The sequence below is a fragment of the Molothrus aeneus genome, chromosome 1 (assembly GCF_037042795.1).
Source record: "Molothrus aeneus isolate 106 chromosome 1, BPBGC_Maene_1.0, whole genome shotgun sequence".
Taxonomy (NCBI): Eukaryota; Metazoa; Chordata; class Aves; order Passeriformes; family Icteridae; genus Molothrus; species Molothrus aeneus.
The window spans coordinates 59,425,353-59,444,183 of record NC_089646.1 but is presented as its reverse complement, the minus strand read 5'-3'; the positions used below and the strand labels follow the sequence as shown (position 1 = coordinate 59,444,183).

The 18,831-nt window shown below is 42.5% G+C and overlaps 1 protein-coding gene across 1 annotated transcript in view; it reads left to right on the top strand.

Moving 5' to 3' along the window:
* The window catches only part of NFATC1 (nuclear factor of activated T cells 1), a 109,576-nt gene that overhangs the window by 69,302 nt on the left and 21,443 nt on the right, over positions 1-18,831 (top strand). Inside the window, exons 9-10 of the mRNA XM_066545047.1 lie at positions 8,451-8,830; positions 8,942-9,137. Coding sequence (XP_066401144.1) covers positions 8,451-8,830; positions 8,942-9,137 — 576 coding nt within the window. The remainder of the gene's footprint in view (positions 1-8,450; positions 8,831-8,941; positions 9,138-18,831) is intronic.

Here is an 18,831-nt window from a genome sequence, read left to right as displayed (position 1 = left end):
CAGCTTTTCTGCAGCTCCTTTGCCTCCCTGCAGTCATCTGCACAAGTCTTCAAGATGTTGAGCTCCTCTGAAAACCTGACCACAGTGACTTGGTGGAAGTCCTTTGAATCTGTGGGTGTGTAGCTGTGCTGAGAGCCTGCCTGTGGTGACTAGATGTGCCTCAGTATTGTGATTTACAGCCCAGCGGCACAGAAGTGAAGTTCTTAACATTGTAGAATAGAATCATAGGATATCTCAAGGTGGAAGGGACCCATTAAGGATCATTAAGTCCAACTCCCCACTCCTTGCAGGACCACCCCTTGGTGTACATCTGGAAAGGATGTGTGCTGCCCACAGCATATTGTTGTCAGCATTCTCCTGACTTACTACCTCTGCTCTAAAATTATCCCCTGCCCACCATACAGATGGGTGCAGCAACACTTTGCTTATGGCTGCATTGAGCAGCCATGCCCCTGTTTCACCTCAGCCCTTCTGCCCACACCTCACTCCTTAAGTTCAAAGATGACATCAGCCCCTTAGCAGAAATGAGGATGCACAGTGTTGCCACTCTAATGTGACACAGCATGTGGCTTGTGCTGATTATCTCCTGACACCTCTCACCTCTCGGTATTTGTTGAAGTTTCCTGCTTGAGGTTGGCAAAATTATTAGCCTAGTCCTTTATGCAAACGATGGTGACTTGGGGGCTGCTGGGGGAGCAGGGCCAATGCAGGGCCCATGTTGTGCAGGGACCATAACCTGTGGCTGGTGCAATACAACCTCAGCAGTGCCTCAACAAGGGGACGGAGCGTGGCTGAGTCAGGCCTGGAGCCTCGGACCTGCTGGAGGTGTTTTCATCCCCAGAAGCATGTGGACTGCTGCAAAACCAGCACATGGCAGGACAGGTCAACAGAGGGGACAGGTGAAAGGTTGGCCCCAGAGGACTTTTATTTTAGGTGAAAATAGGAATCACAGTTACTCACTTTTACACTATACACTGACACAGTTTATTTCGTTTTGCTACTCAGTGGCTGATTGTTAATTTTGACATTTAGCAGAGTAACTAAAAGCAGGTGAGGTTTTGTCAGAGTCCTGTTCTCATTTATGACAATCACAAAGTTCATCATCACTGGGTGTATCAGCCCCTCCACTCCCATCCAGGAGCCATGGGAGGTCTGTGGAGGAGCAGAGGAGGCTCGTGTTACACTCACCAGCTTTACACCCTCAGGTGCTGGGTGCCCACTGGAGCTGCCCACGCTTCGTGCATTGCCCACACTTCATCCAGGTGACATCCATTTTCAGCAGTCACACAGAGCCCAGCAAGCTGCATCTGACCTGCACACAGAGTCTGTCTTGATCTGTGTGGAGAGGCATATGAAGAATGCTGCCTCTCTGTGGTGCTCCATCTTCACCTGGAAGGCCAGGAAAAAGCGTCACCTGTGTGATTGCCCTGTGAAAGGCAGGGGTGGACAAGTGCTCTGTAGAAGCCTCTGGCTGTGTCTGACCATCAGCAATGATCACCCCTAACAGTTAACTTCCAGTGTATAAAATTATCTTTTCTCAGGATCTCAATTTTCAAATATTCCCCTTCAGATGTAAAAAAACCCAGCCTGTAGTTTTGGTGATTGAACTCCTCTGCATGAGCATTTTGAGGACTTCTTGCCTTGCTTTCCAGTGATTTCACGTGCAAGCAGGGATAAAGTCAGCACTGGTGGTGTAATGTTGTGTAGCATCATCAAAACAGACCTTAGCCCAGTTGATTTTAACATCTGACAGAGGTGACATAGAAAGCTTTGGCCGGTGCAGACTGGGTTTTGTGCACAGTTAAACGTCCAATTGAAGGCAGCAGTGGAGCCAGGTGCTGCACCACGCTGTGGAAGCAGCAGTAGAGCAGCCCAAGTGGGCATAACCCAGGACTTGATTTTCCTATTCAACACCGTAGGATTGAACAAATTGTTATGGTGAAAAATTGTGTCTTTTAAGAATTGTTATCTCTTTCTTTTGAAAGAAAGCTAATGCATAATTTTCTGTACTAGCACAACCCAAAATGCCCTCCACCTACCTTCTAGTTCTCCCTACCTGATTTAGCAGGGTATGCAACAAGCTACTGTATATAATCTTCTGTCTCATAAATATGTGTAGAATAACCTAATAGATTAACAGCTGTTGAAAAGCATTTAGCAAATGAGTTAGCTGGAAAGCACTTCCAAATCAGATAATGTCACTGTCCGAGATTATGTGGTGAGGTGTGTGCACAAGGTTTCCATCTCCCCAAGCCATTCTTGTATAAAACTGTACATATTCATCTGAACCTGTAAAAATCCATACACAAAATCCAAAAAAGGTGGCAGGCAGGCAGGCATGTTTTAGAGTTAGCCCTCCTGATGAGTAGCCCCAGTAGTAGTGTACAAGTAAGAGAGGGCGCGTTCAAATATTTGTGCAGATAAAAGGTGCACACACACATGTGCTCCCTGCAGTGTCTTGATGGCAGGAGGCTTCCTTTGTGTCTGAGTCACCATGCACTGGATTTAGTAACTAAAAGCAAAGGCTTGATAGCAGCTTGACCTTTAAAAGTATTTTGGCTTAATAGGTGCCTGGGTAAAACACCAAGTTCACAGACAGCATCTGCACAGGTCCCTGTAGTTGACTGTCTCACAAGATCCCTGGGACTGAGTGCTCATCCCGTGTCACTGAGGTTGCTATTGCTGCACATATGTTGGCAGGGCATTTCAGAAAGTTTTGCTCAGCCATGTTGTTCGGTGTTACTGAAGCAGGGATTGTGTTTTGTGAGGGCAGCCAGTCCCTTGCCTCTCCCCAGAACCAGCTGCTCCACAGTCAGAACAAGGGGAGAGGCCTCAAGTATGCTGGATCTGGCCAGTGCTGCAGCAGCAGCCAGCATTTTGTCTTTGCACAAATCCAGAGTGGCTAAACTGCACATGGAGATGTGTCCACAGCCCTAATTAGTCTTTGGTCACCCAGCAGCAAAGCAGTGACAGGAGCTGGGGTCACCAGTGCAGTGTCTTCTGAAGGTGTGCTGCCAGTATCAAAACTGACTGACAGGGAAGGATTTCAAAGGCACAAACGGCCTTTCAGAGCTCAACTCAGTAATGGAGCTAAGTCCTCAGCTCTCTGTGAAAGTCCCATCCCAAATTCTTACCAATTGCCAGATATTTAGTCCAGAAGTTGAAGAAACGTGTGTGTGCACATGATGAAAAAAGTAGTGGTTTGATTTTCATACTCTTAACTAAAATCTGTGTGCAGGTGCCAGGGAACTACATCATAGTCTGCACCATGAAAGAAAGCTATTTTGTTGGATAAGTTCAATCAAACTTAAGGGTAAAATAAATATATTTTAGTGCCATAAATGTCTACACTGATAATACTACATGGAATTGGGAATTTGATAGTTAAATGTTAATCAGGATAAACATCTGCTTAATTGATAAGATTTTATTTTTTTCAGTTCACATATTTTAATAACATTTCTCCCCCAAAAAATAAAAAAAAAGTTTAAAAACCCATCTGGATTGCTGAAGTGTAAAAGCAAACACACACTTGTTAGAATTGTCAAAAAAATATATATAGTTTATATCTGAGCACTTTCTGACTCCTTTTACTGAATGGGCATGATTTATTATTTTTCTTCTAGGTTTGATATATTTTTTTAAGCAGTTTTACCTGCTAGAAAGGCCTTTCATTTAAATGTGAGCTTGCAGTATTGGCTGAAATATTTCTCCCAGATTCAGACACACACAGAAGGACCATTGTCTTCCACCAGTGCCTTGGTATGATGTCATAACCCTGATCTCTCTGAGTAAGAAGCTTTGATTTATAGCGAGGGCTGCTGCCAATGCATGGTTCTCAGAACTTCATATTAAATTAGATGACATAATGACATGAGTTCAGAGTCTAAGAAGGTATCACCAAATCATTGAAAACAAATTTGAAATTAATTTGCTTATCAGACTAATTTAGAACAGTGACTTCTGACATATTTTAATATTCAAAATCAAGAACTGTTTAAAACCGTCTGTCAGCTGACCTTGTGCATTGTGAAGTAACAGGCATTAAAAATTTCACTGTACCAAACTTGCATTCTTTTTGACCTTTTTAGGGCAAGGGCCAGATCCTTCAGCACTCTTAAATGAATAATGTGGCTTCTGAGTCTCATCTTTTTTGTTTACAATTTCACAAATTCTGGCTTCATTGCTGCACTTAATTATAGGCGAATCTCAGTATATCACAAATTCAGTCACAGTTTTTTGTTTTAGCCAGCTGAGAGTCTGCAAGACTGGGTGCTACCTCAGCACCCCAGAGCAGTTCTGAGACAGAATAATTGTTGCTGTTGGGTATGGCTCTGCTGGATTTAAGAAGTGACTTTTGCTGCTGAAAGTGTTCACAGGTTCTGAACAGCTGTAGGGCTTTGCAGTTAATTGCCAGCCCAGGCCTGCTGGGTGACTGAATAGGAGTGTCCCTTTTAGCTGGCAGGGTGTTACCAAGTCATTCAAGATTTGAAGTATTTGGGCTAAAAGTTAGGCTAATACTATTTTCTGTTAAATATTAATCCTGAGAAAATTAGCAGTGCTGCCTATATCACATTGCATCTCCCTCTGTGAAATACTCACTTGTGGAAGTTAGTGACGATGGAAGTGGATGTGTGTTATGACAGCTAGCTTACCATGACTCCATGGGGATGTATAAAAGGGTTCAAAACCCCTTTTTCAATCTTGGTTTTGTAAAGACTGGCAGTTCATCAAGCATGAGTACATAGATAAGTGGTAACACAAGCTGGTCTGTGAACAGTGCTGTCTGCTGTGTTGTCTCGTGAAGAGGGTTCCCCTGTGAACTGCCTAGGGTTCTCCTGTGCAGAGCCCTGATTTGGACTTGATCCTTGAGGATCCCTTCCAAGCCAGGGTATTCTATGATTTTCTTATCTAGGAGAAAACAGTGAAGGTGGGTACTAAGGTTTGCATCAAGCTCGAAGTCAGGTACAGTTGCCCACCCCAGCTGAGCATTTCAGTCCCCCAGAAGTCAGTGAGACAGTGGGTGAAGATGTGTTAGTTCCTTGTAGCCTCATTACAGTGTTTGAGTACACAATAGACACTGTGATGGTAAGTGGGTAACCAGTGAATACAGTTACAGGCTGTTCCTGCTTTGGTTTGGGGAAGTGTGCCTTGAAATATCCATAGCTCTTGCTTCGGGCCCTCTAAAGTCTCTTGAAAAGTGGACAAAAACAGTTGCTCTTTCAAAGAAAAAATGTAAGGTGGTTTACACCAACTTCTGACACAATCAGAATTGATACTTTATTAATATTTACTAATAGTAGTATTTTCAGAATGACCAGATCAGACCCCCAGGTAGTTTGAGTTGAGTTTGCAAATACAAGTATTGGCAAAGATTTTTGGCCTTTGTTACTCTGTTTGTTGAAGATACATAGGTTGGGGAGAAGCAGGTAATGGGACAGAGTAGCATAAACAAGCCATTAACTGATGTAATGCAGCAATTTGTGGTATTGTGTCCTCCCCAAGTCAAATACTACAGTTATTCATGTAAAATACTAAAGCTGAGATCTGGCCGGAAGGGGAATGTTAATGTCTTCCGTTTCTTCTGACATGCTCAGCTTTACGGGTCTAATTCCAGATCGTCTGGATCATTAGTAATGGTTTCTTCTTGGGAAAAAAAAATTCTTACAGACCTCCTTTCTTCAAACTGGTACCTCATGAAGACGTTTGCTGTTTTTTAGGGGGTTGAGTGGCTGCCATCCCAGTCTGTATGATGCTCGCACTCACTCTGCATAGGGTTAATGGCTATGCAGCTGGCAAAACACAGAAAAGTCAGATATAAATCCCTTCACCATTTCAGCAGGAATACTTTTTCTGTCTTCTGGTGTGATACTTACTAGTGATGAGATTAGCATACAAACAAAATATATGAAAGACAGCAATATCTGACTTTCTTTACTGTGTTGAAAAAACACATTAAAAAAGGTAATGAAAACAGTTCAGTTAAACAAGTTCAGGCAGCTCTAAGCATAAGTAAATCGAGTATTTGTCCATTGAAAGACAATTTGTTTCCCATTACATGAAATAACTGATGCCCATAAGTACTAGTTCAAAGCTAAACAACCCTGACTAGCCCTGACCAGTCTCTGTTTTCCATCCGAATTCGTAGGCACCAGGAGTGTCTTTGGCTGCTGTCACTATCTCCAAATGAGATTTTGGACTAACAGGAATGGAATAGAGTTCCTGCCACCCATCAGTCCTTCACCTTGTGCAGAGCAGGACTTACTGGTGGTCTTCCATTGGCTGCAGTATGTGTATTTCAGTGTAGCAACACACACAAAAAAAATTCACAATATTCATGACCACTAACCAGACCTCCAAATGGACCCCATGGCATTGCTTTTTTAAAGAAAAAACTCAGACTGAAGTGACAATAAAGTGCAATGGTGTGCTGCAGAAGAGCTACAATGAAAAGCCATCCTGAGATCAGGAACCTGTCTTCTGTAAAGCCTCCAACCTGCCTGCCACCAGGGCTATAATCCTTCCCTGGGTTATAACAAGTCAGACAACTCCAGGGTTTATTGGAGTTGCATTGCCAGTGGTTGAGCGTGGAATTATTTAGCACAGGTGTTTCTATAATAGTGATATATTGGGAAAATTCGGTGTTCAACAACCATCATATTTCCAGCTGTGCTGTGGTTAGTGCTAGCGCAGTGAACCTAATATAAAACATGTGAGAATATTTGCTAGCTCAGGAACTTGTTAAAGGTATTTTCTTACAATATCTGAGTTGCTGTGTTTATCTAGGTGCATTTCTTCAGTCTTGCATTTTCCTAAAGGGTGTGATAGTGATTTTGTCAAGCTGTCACTGAACATGGAATCTGTTTCTCTCCAGCCAAATGCATTAGTAGCCCTGCTAGCCAGTGTGCATCACCCAAGCTGGTGAAAATAAGATTATGAGAAATCCAATGACAGTCCATTGCACCTACCCTATTTGTCTTGAGCAGCACCTGTGCATCTGTTACATATATAGACCTGTTTTTACGGGAGTGCTAGAAATCTTGAAACAAGTGTTGCAAGCATCTACATGTAAAAGAACATAAAAGGAACAAAGTTAACAAGGGGCTCGGGGACTGTAAAACAAGGGTAGTGAAGTGCATTCACCACCAACAAAATCTGTGGGTGTTAAAAGAGGTTTTATATGTACAGATGGACACGTGCATTTTAAGGGGCTCAAAAAGACTCCTACACAAACATAATAAATGGCTGAAAAATGTGTGTTTTGTAAAACAAATGCAAATAAAAATACAATCAGAGACACTCATGCAACACACGTATCTGAGCTGAGTTGTGAAAAGAGTTTCATTATTAACTTTGTGCCACAATGGTTTGGTTATTAGAATATTACGAAAAATATTCTCTAGTGTCACCAGAAATTTTTTAGAAAGAAGATAAATGCCACCATACATCCATACTTGATCATTGTATGCATTAGAGGTGCATCTGACTAGAAAAAAATACATCTATGGTCTAGCTTGGCTCTATTATTTGTAATTTTCCTGACAGAGAATGTGGGTCAGTTTTGCCTGTATACTGCATCTCTTGTAGGAGAAGCTTCAAACATGGCTCTCTTTGATTTGAGAGAGAAAGCAAATTTTGAAAAGACACCTCAATTTGACAAAGGATCTTTCCTTGATTGGAGAAAGCAGCTCTGCATTTGTCACCACTGAGTTGATGCTCACTGACAATCATTTCTGTCCACATTCTGGTAGTTTTTAGAGATGTGACTGCTCAATTAGGGCATTGTTTGGGACAGTGGGTAGAGCAAGCAGAGGTCTAAAACAGGAATCAGTGTTTCTTGGTAGCCAGAGACTGACTAACATTTGTTAGGAGTTGGCATTAGCAAAAGTGAAATGCAATTATGTAAAAAACTAAACAAATCAGATCCTACTCTTTCAAAAATATCTTCATAATTGAAAACTTCTTGTACATAGCACTTTGTCATGTATCTTTGCAACTTTATTTTCATTGAACTCTAAAAGCCCCATCTCTACCTTATTATGCTCCAGTTTACTGCGTGTACAGACATTTATCAAATGGGCCATCGGTAGCTGTAGAAATGCAGTAGTCTATCCAAGTTAAAATTCTTGCCTTGATTACTACAAATCCATGGAGCCCTTGGGTCCAAAGCTTCCACTGAAGCACAGCTATTTGCAAATAGATTTTTATAGCACATTAGTGCTGGAGGAGAGTCCAAAGAAAATAGTCCTTTTCAATATTAGAACCAGCTGTGACTTTCTTGTGCTGATGACTCATTCATTTTTTTTTATAGGGTGGGAGAACTAGGCAAAAGACACACAGAGTCTTATTCACGACATTGTTTGTTTTGAAAAGGGTATCCTAGCCACAAGCCAACTTGATCATACCAATACGCAACTCATGTTTATTTAAAACCTTTTTTCTTTTAACAGTTCCAATTATAAAAACAGAACCCACAGATGACTATGAGCCTGCTCAAACCTGTGGACCAATGAACCAAGGCTTAAGCCCTCTCTCTAAACCATACTACAGTCAGCAGATCATGATGCCCCCTGATCCTGGTTCGTGCCTCGTGGCCGGCTTTGCCTCCTGTCAGCAGAGAAACGCCGTGATGTCACCTTCTCCCAACGCAAGCCCCAAGCTGCACGATCTTTCATCCTCTCCTTACAAGTGCATCCCCAACCCGGGCCACAGTCACCTCGGACTTCAGCAGCCCGCTGGAGGTGTCCCCACCATACAGGAAGTGCCAAGGTCTATAGTTGTGCACCCAAGCCCCCCCGAGCAATCATCTCACGTCATGCTGCAGCCGCAGGTGAGTCAACATCTGAGCAGTAGCTGTCCCCTTGGTTATCAACAAACACTCTATCCCAACAGTCCCTCTTCTCCAGTTCCATCTGTTACCCAAGAGCCAACCTATTTGCAGTCCTGCAGTCCAACTCACTCATCCATAATGGGTCAACAGCAGCAGCAACTGCCGAAGGTTCACAGAAATGAGTCTCCAACAACCCAACCACTGTCATTGCCAGAGTTGCATGAGGAAAGTAATCATAATTTGGCCCCTATTCCTGTAACGATCAAGCGAGAACCTGAGGAATTGGACCAGATATACCTGGATGATGGTAAGTCCTCCATGGCACAGGTTTGCATTCACCATGTTGCTCTATCAGTGAGTTCCCTTAAGCCCCCCTTCTTTTGAATCCTGGTGGAAAAGAAGTTCCGTTAATAGCCTGGTGGAAAGGTGCGGACTTTGCTTGGGTTGTCTTTATACAGGAAAGGGCCCTTTCATTTCATTTGCAGTAATGAAACCCCATTATCTTAGCATTAAATGATGTTAGTTAGCATAGAGCTCTAGCTGCATGACCAATAGCTATGTTGTAATAATCTTAACTGTATGTTCTTGTCTTATGCCCATGCCAGTGACCTGTGGAGCTGCAGTGAAAACATATTTAACATTGTCCCATTCATAATGCAGTGAAACGTCTGATGTGCAAATCTGTTCACTGAAACTAAATGTTAAACTGCTCTACTTCAGTTGAGAAGGTTCAAATTAAAAATGGAGGCGTATCTTTTAACGTCATTTTTCAGTGTGTTTGCATCTGAGGTTTAGGACTACCTTTTTTTCCCATTTTTATTGTGGCCTTGCTGCTGCTTTTTCTTTTCTTCTTTTTTTTCTTTTTCTGGTTTTGTAAGATTCTGTATGTATATATATTTTACATGCAGCACTGAAAAGTTGAAATGCTGTGATAAACCTGTAAGACCCAAATATTTATTAGTTGAATGTAATAAAAGAGAAAATATGAAATTTGGTTATGTGACCTTACTGAACTGCGATTGAGCATTTGCTGCTAAGAATCCCAGTAGTAGGCCCTTACCTTAAAGCAGGATGGGAATTCCCTTCCAATAGCCACGTAACTTTATATAACATACCATGCTCATTGAAGAAAGAAATGCCACTTAAATGGCTGCATTGAAACTACTTGGTGCCAAGAAACATCTGAATGTTATCATCCTTTAGGGAGAATTTAAGGACAATTCATTGCACTGTTTTGGTTTTTTTTTAAAAAAAGGACATTTTGTCGTTCAATTTTAAACAGCATGCTACTCACTGAATTAGGATTCAAAATTAATGTTCTGGAGCCTGAGTAGCAGCTCTTTGCTTTTTAACTCTAGGAAAATTATTTTTCTTCACAAAAGTTGTTACTGCTTACATGATAGAGAGATCTAGGGAACTTTCCCTAATTAGGAGATAAGGTCACTAGTTTTGCACAACACATCTTTTTGACAAGGTTTTCTTCATACAGTGTGTATTTTTATCACTTACTTATGCTGCAAGGAGCATGATTTCAACAAGGTGTATGAGAAATGTACACAAACAAAAAAATTTGGGGGTTTGAGAAAAAACAGAATTTATCTATGTAAGGAGGAGAATTTAGATAACTCTAAACCTAAACTCTGCTTTTGAAGAAAAGCACAAGAAAGGGTCAGCCTTCCTGCCTTACCTCTCAAAAATCCAGCTACCTCTTCTCAGACAGAGCTATGAAAGCTGCCTTTGCCTTTTCTTCTTGCCCCACTCTCAAGGGCTGGATCCAGCTAGTGGGTGTGGTTCCATGAGCTGACCCAACTGACAAAGTGTAAATGGTTTTGCCTTTAACCTCATCTCTGTTCCATCGCACACCAGTCCTCTAACAGATGATCAGAACTAATTGTAGAAGCTACCATGTACATCTGCACTGATCCCTGAGGTTGACTTTGGAAATCTCTTCAGCTAGCCAAATCCAGATAGACTTCCCTTTGGCATCCAGCAGGCTTTCAAAATCCTTCTGTGGCTAACCACAACAGCTATAGAACAAGAAAGATGTAACAGTCCTGATAACGGTATATAGTAGGAGGAAGCCCAAGCCTTTGTGGTTCAATGAAATAAGTACCACCAGTTCCCACTAAAGGGGTCAATCAGAAATGGCTAAAATGATATTTAGGTTGTCTCAGGGATCACACTGATGGAGCTCAACCCCCATGATCTGCCTTTTCCTATCTAAACCTTATCTCACTGCCTGAAGAAAAGGTCATCCACTCTATGTATAGCTGAAGTCTACTACCCTCTGTATTTGTCTCAGTAGATGAACGAGGGGCTAAAGGCAGGAAGTGTTTCTTGTTGGATTTGTGCTGGCCAAGACACCCTGTTCAAACCATGCAGAGCTCTGGCATGCCTCAGACACGCAGCACAGGAACAGGAAGCTGTGAGTCAGGCTGGAAGCCTGTTTCGGTATATGCTATATGCATTTCATGAAGGCAGCGTTTTCACCACCACTGCAGACATAGGTTTCACATTACATTTAATCTGATGGAACAGCAGGCTCCTATGGAAAGGGTGGCCTCAATCTATCTTACTCTGTCACGTGTTCTTGCTGCTTCCTTCAAGTCATATCAATTGATTATGGAGCAGCAGAGCAGGCTAATGGAAAATTAGCCTGCCCAAAATAGCAAAATCCACAGTTGGGTCAGCTCACGGAGCCATGTCCACTAGCTTAGATCCAGCCCTTGAGAGTGGGGCAAGAAGCCTGGTGCTGTGGGTCGCGGGTGCTGCCAGGTCACTCTGAGTGGCAGAAGCCCACGAATAGGCCAGAACAAGTGTGAGTTGAAGCCACTTCTGATGCAATCTTATCCTCCCCAGCAACTATCTAAACACTCATCCTGTTTTGGTTAAAAATCCCCTTCACCTGTCAGTTCCGGAAGGGTGACATCTGGGCTCCCTCTCCCAGTCTCAAAGGGCATTTTGGCCACTCTGGTGACTGCCTGGGAACCACTAGTGATTGCTTCTGGTGTCCCAGGGGGTGCTGCTCACTGAGATCAGCAGGGAAAAGGCCAAGCATGGATGCAGCAGCCCTGGTACTGTGCCTGGTATTGTTTCATTCACACCTCTGACCATAACAGTGAAACAAGGGACCACCATGAGTTTTGGCGAGTGGCTCGTGCCAAATAGGAGCAACTCGTTTTTCCTGACTTTTTTTTTTAAATAGCAGCTTTTTGAAGGTATCACCATTTTTAATTACTAGTATTTCCACCTCTAAGTGTTTTTCTTGTTGGAGGAGAGGGTGGAATATCTGTAGCACTTGTAAACAATATGAAAGCCAGAGACAGGTCAGGTGTACTTAACTGCTTCCCTTGCGTGCTACTTCAAGTATAACAACTCTTTTTCTCATCCCTGATTAATGAAATATTTTAATGACATAAAAAATTAAATTCTCAAAGCATCACTCATTTTAATAAGTATATCTTCACAGGATCTTGTAACTATTTAATACATCCACTTTTATCTAAAAGTATTTAAGAAACATGAGGTATTGACATCTAACATACTTAGGGGACTGCCAGAAAAAAAAATAATATCCAATTGATTTTCCCAGATTATAACTGATAAAATTTTGGTTGCTTGTTTGCCACTTTAGGAAGGTTTGATTTATGTATCTAATATACATAGAGCAGTTTGGGAGCAGAATAAGCAGAAATCATTTGGTTTCAGCTTATGGGTTCAAAGTAATATTCATTCCTTTAGTTACGGAATATGTCCAAATATAGACCATTTACACTGCAAAGTATGTATGGAAAAAAACAGTCAATTAATTTATATAAATAGAGATCCTTTATATGACGTTTTTCTGCTTTGGTAAGAGGTGGGTATCTGAAGTAATATAAAGAGAGCACATGAAGAGAATTCCATTTTGGCAAGTAAGTTCTGGTCTTGGCAATCTCATTTTAAATCAAAATCTGCAGTAGCCACCTGGGCTACTCATTAAATGTGTTGTCCATTTCAGCATGTGAATATGTGATTCCACATATAGAACGTATTTAAAACTCACGCCATAAAGTGATACCTGATATATTATGTCTGTGCTCTTGATACTGAAAGGTATCTGGCTTGGATACCAGCACCCGTTTCAAATCATTTTGAGTTCAGCCTCTTAGCAAAGATTATGGCTGACTACCTTTGCTGCTTTTACCGGAAAATTTGATTAAAAGCAGTTGAAATTGTGACATTTATGCCTGGTTTTGGTCTCTGTGAGAGGCCATGGTCCTTTGCAGGGGGACAGGGAGTGTCTCCTGTCCTCTGCACCAGGAGCTCCTGCAGATACCATCAGGACACTGGGGCACCCTGGTAGGTGAGGCTGGGACTCTCCATGTCCTTTTGCCACTCCTGCCCTAGGCAGTGAACGTTAAGTGATGTTTGCCTTTTAGATCTAACCTGGGAGGAGTGTGGGTCCTGGGTGCTGAAGCTCATGGAAAGTCATTCAGCAGACAGGCTTGAGGGACCTCTTTAGTACAAGTCTATGCTGTAATTTCTTTTAAGAAAATACATGTTATTTAGGTATTGATGTGTCTGCTATACTGCCCTTTGAGATGCGAAATGGAATTAGTATTGTCCAAAGAGATGGGTAGTTTGGGGAAGCTACAAGCTGTGATGAGAATTCTTCCTGGTCCCTTGAACCAGATGTGAAAATTTACCTAATTTATATCTTTGATATCTTTATATTTTGAATGTGCTTGTCTCTGCCATTATCTAACTAGCACTTGGGTCAAAAGCTATGCTAGTCTGCTCTTGAACTAATCCTTCTTCTTTTGTGTTGACTAGGGCAGCTCAGGCAATTTTTCAGAATTTTAACTGCTTTTCTTAGTGGTATAAGAAACCCGAAGCCAGAGGCAGGAGAGTGGAAATTCACACAGCTTTACGGATGTCCAGGCAGCTGGGAACTGGCCAGGCTCACAACAGGAGATGCTGTAGGTGACTTGAAATCACCTTCCTCATCCCCATTTCCCTTTCCTGGACCTAGTGTAGCCTGTGTGAAACACAGAACTGAGCTCCAAGTCTTTCATTTCACCAAGACAGATGATGCCAAGAAATATTTTTCAGGTTGTAACTGGCATTCCCACAATCTGTTAGATATTTTACCTGCAGCAGAATGACACTCATTTGTGAAATTACTTCCTGCTTTTAGAAACATCAAAGAATGTCGTTTTCATTACAGATGAAAATGAAGCTATTTTGAAAAAGAAAGGGGGAAACACATTGATACCAGCAGGAAAAAATGTGTGACTTACATTCTCAGCAGATTTCAAGGTGTATTGTACATTCTGTAATCACATTTGTTATATTAGTGCACAAAACTTTACAAAAGCAGTTTGTAATTCAAAGCAAAGCAGCATCCTGGAGGATTCTTTAATCAAGGTGCTTGATTACTCAGTGCTTGAGTACTGAAGGCCTGGCTTCTAATCTCAACTTTTGAGATGCAGTGGCAGCCTTGTTGAAATCAGAAGCACACTCTAATTGCTGGCCATGAGGCCAGGGTTCCACATGCTGTTGAAAAAAATTTTTCCAGAATGTCCTGAGTCTTGTGTAGGAGCCAAAACTGAAATAGCAGCATCTGAAAGACAGATCTCCTGTCTGAAGTTTTGTATATTAATTCAGCCTCCTCCTCTCCACATGAATGCTTTCATAAAGGTCTCTCTCCTGATCAGATCTATAAATCTTTGCATAGTAAGATGAAAATGCACAGGCCATAAACAAAAGTATCTGATGTTTGGATATGTGGCTAGCAGAAAGTATCAGAACCACATAATCATCTTTTCTAAAACAAGAAGGCTTTTGTTCTTGTGATTGTCTTTGCACAGCTGTGAGTTTTATAGCACCATGCCAATGAATGCACTCATTGCAACTTGTATTTTACTCTGAAAAGGTAAATTGGGAGTATTAAGCCCCCAATAAGTATGTAAAAGTGGCAAAACCACAGGTAAAGTGTTACTGAAAGCTGCAGTCCTGCCAGCCATTTAATTTTGAACATGGCTCTTTTAAATATAACTTTTGCAGTAAAAGCTGTAACTCCTGGATGTAATATGAGCTATTGCTAATGTCATTCCCATGAATTGCTTACAGCGTTGAACCGTTAGATGTCTGACAAGTGCATATATCTCCTATACAGTATATATGAAAGTTTTTTGCGTCTAACCATATGGTTTTTTTTACTCCTCTATATTCTGGAAATGCACGTGGTTTGGTGATATAGTTTATTTGAACAGGAACCATAGCAGACAGAATTATTCTTTTGCTGAAATGTATCCTTTTTCATACATCTCGGCTTCATGATTAAAGCGATTGGCTCTTAAGGCGTTAAGTTTAGTCTGCTTCTGCCACAATTATGCCTTTGAAAACTCCTGAGTTCACCCAGTGATTTCCAGTAGTCTAAATGTCATTAGAACAATAAGCAGGTAATCTGTAAAGTCCAGTAACACTGTCTACACCTTTGGCTTGGGTGAGCTTTTCCCTTCCTCCCTCTTGGCCAAGCCTCGCAGCTCTGGGAGAAAACAAATAGCTTTCCTCATGGAAAGTTTTACTTAACCTGGCGTGGTGCCTGAGCCTAGACCCTCCTCATCTCTAATGATGATTGAAAGTGTACATGCTACTGTGATAAAACATGCTGAGCGTTAACATTTGGGGCTTGGGTTGTAGGCGATGAGTAAGGGAGGGCTGAAGTAATGCGTTCGTGTCAGACCTTTGTTGGACTTGCACGTCTGGGTTGGAGGGGGATCCTGTTACATGAAACCACACACCCATGGGAATGCATTTTGCTGTTTCTAGCAAGTTTGATGAATTGGGTCTCCCAGGAGGCCCGCCAGAAGAAAGCCCCCAGAAGCACAGATGACCAGACTAGGTATCTTTCCTGGTTTTCTGCAGCCCCGGGTGTGCAGCTGCCCGCAGAGCAGACCTGCCTACCTCTTAGCTGTGGTATGCTGTGAAACATAGTAGGGAACTTTGCTTTCTTTCAATGTCAGCACTTACATTTCCAGGGAGGTCCTTGAGCCTCAGGCTTTCAAGAAAGTGTCCAGTGCCTTTAGAGAAGTCCTTAGTGGCTCCAGCCCCATTCTGTGATGCCACACACTGGTGGAGGGAGCTGGAGGCTGACCAAGGGGCAGGAAAGCTGCAGAAAGCAGTGTTGAAAAAGCAGTCTTTGGCTGATGTGCATTTGCATCTAAGTTAACACTTAGAGTTATTAAGCGTTTGTCTGCAGCTGTGTTGCTCCCCCTCTTTCCAGCTGAGAGCAGCTTGGAAGAAGTCACTTCTCACTCCCATGCCTGATGCATTCTTCCATTTCTGTATCAATGACTGTTGGCGTTGCTGCTTCAAATGGTGAAGGTTTTGTTGGTTATTTTCTGTAAGCTTTCCTTGGCAGTCGGGAGCGAAGAAGTTGCCGTATCTGAGCCTTGGTAACAGTTACATCTGCTTTTAAGCCTGGAGAAGTGCCAAGGAAAATACATGGCTTGCAGAAGCACAAGCTTCGTGAGAAAGCTTTGTTCCAATGCAAATTATTTTAGGAATATGTTGTTTGTTTGAATCCTTTCTGCTGAGCTGAGCAATATAAGCTGCTCAGGTGTGGCCTTGTGCCTTGGCCTCCGTGCTCTCATGTCATGAGCCCCTTCTGTCAAAACATTTGTGGGGAAGTTGTGGTGCAAGCCCCTTTTCTCGAGGGAGCAGAATATGGCACAGGCCCCCACAGCGCCTCTGCAGACCTGGGGTGGCAGCTCAGCCCAGCAAACACATCCGTGTCAGAGGGAGCAGCCTCCCTGACTTCACGTACAGCACTCTTGGAGAGGCACTGGAAGGCTGCTGGATCCCCAGGCTGTGGAGGGCCTGCCTCTGCTCCCACTTAAGTCAATAACACTGTCCCCTTTGGGTTTGTTGGGAACAGGACCAAGCGCGTGGCTGGTAGTTAAAGCACACATAATAGTTGCATTCATGGAAGCCTGATCCCTGATAGACAGAGAGGGAGTTTTTCCAAGCAGATTTCTGCACGGCACCACTCATTGTTTCATCTGTGTCTGCCGGACAGCTGGGGGCTGGGGCAGAGGCCTGATAGTGGCTTGACCATTGCTGCAGAGAGCAGGCTGCTTGATAACCTGGCTCCGGGTCCTTCCTCCTCTCTGAGGAGCTGATGCGGATTGCAACCAATGGGGGCACAGGCTTCCCCAACAGGCTTATCACCAGGCTGGGAGGAAGCTTATGAAAAAGAGCAGACCCTCAAAATGTTTCCCTCCTCCTCTCTCACTGAGGAAGTCTGCAAAGCCTGGGTATTGAAAATACCTGGGAACAATCGGTGAGTAAGAAATACAGTAGGAAAACTGCAGTCCTATTCCTCGCTGGCCAGCCTGGCTGAGTTTGGCAGCAAACCAGGAAGCTGGACCAACCCTCTATCTCCTCTACAGGCTTCACTTTTAGGTCTTCTACATTTTGCCCACCATGAAACCTACTGCAAGACAAATAGCAGAAAGCTGAGTGAGATGGGGCTCCAAGTGTGTCAAAACTCTCAAACCATATTGTTCCTGAACAAATAAATTGCAGTATGAGCACTGGAACGTCCTGAAAAAGCAGTGCTGCAGGTTATCCAAATCCATAATTAGTGAGTTAATTATTTGATCCTTACGTAGTTATAGCTCATTATCTAAGCATCATGTAAACACAAGAATGTTCTTCACTTGCCTTTCTTTGCACAACTAAAACATGATTTCTCTATTTAATTTTGACTCTTCTGCAGCCATACTGCTGCAGAGAATGCAGAAGACAAAATTTTATTCTTCATGTCTGTATGTCCAGATTACTTTTGATGTTAGATTTCTGTGGGAGCTAGGGCTGAAGATCTGTTCCATTTCATAACTCTTGTGATACCTTTGGGGTTGCAGAATAGGTATTGCTGTAGATATTATGAATCCATTTTGATATCCTGGAAGCAGCAGTCAGTTCCTTTTCTAGTGCTTCAGGGAAAATATGTGTTTCAGTGCCACCTCATAAGCAAAGTCTTCTGCAGATTAGTTAAGAAGTAGAAAAAACGCTATTTTGGGTCACAAGAGAAGCCTCCAAAATAACTAACTGAAGAATATTTATTTTGACCTTTATTTCTATCCTGCATATGCAAATCCATACACAGATAAAGTATCTGAATTAATCTATAAGGCCTTGTGTTCTAATTCTTTTACATCTTTGTAGTTGTGGTGGGTGAGAGTGATCTCTTGTACTCATGACGGACTTCTGAAAATCCTGCAGGTGCCTGTTGAGTAAAACCTTTTAGAAAGATGAGGTCAGGTGGAGAAGCCCATCCCTTGGAGGTTCTGTTGTGCACAGTCAGTTCCTGAGCCATTGCAGCTCCATTATCACTAGTGCTGGCATCTGAGCTTTTGCTATTCAGTTATTCTTTTGGAAAGCTGAAGTGACTGGCAATCTCTTTGCTGTTAGTTGACATGTTTTTTCCTCTGTGATCACTGTTTTCCACCAAGCTCCAGGCTGCACTTGTACTCCACTATTGGCTTGAGGCCTTTCACCTCTGGCCATCTGCACGAGGCATTAACAACTTCTCCAGGCATCTTCTTCTTACAGTAATGTCTTTGGGACAGTAGTACTGGGAAGTTCAAATGTTCTTCACAATCTAACATGACTTTATATGAACTTGCCATATAAAAAGAGAAACTGGTTCTGTTGGGTTTTTTTTTTCAATTGCACTCTTTATTTTCTTTGTTCTGAGAAACTTCCCTGACTCATTAGCTGTTCATCACTGCACGACACACCATGGGTCCCAGCAGCCAAAGGCCAGAGCTTCCTGAAACTGCTGGAATTGATGCCACGCAAATTTCAGTTTTCCAGTTTTTCTTGTAATGAGTCCAAGTTTTGCCAACTTGTACGTCAGCCAGACACTGCACAAGATCTCTCTGGAAGGGCCACCAGAAATGGAGATGGCTGTTCTATTCCAGACCCTGAGCTCCTAGGTAACTTTGAAA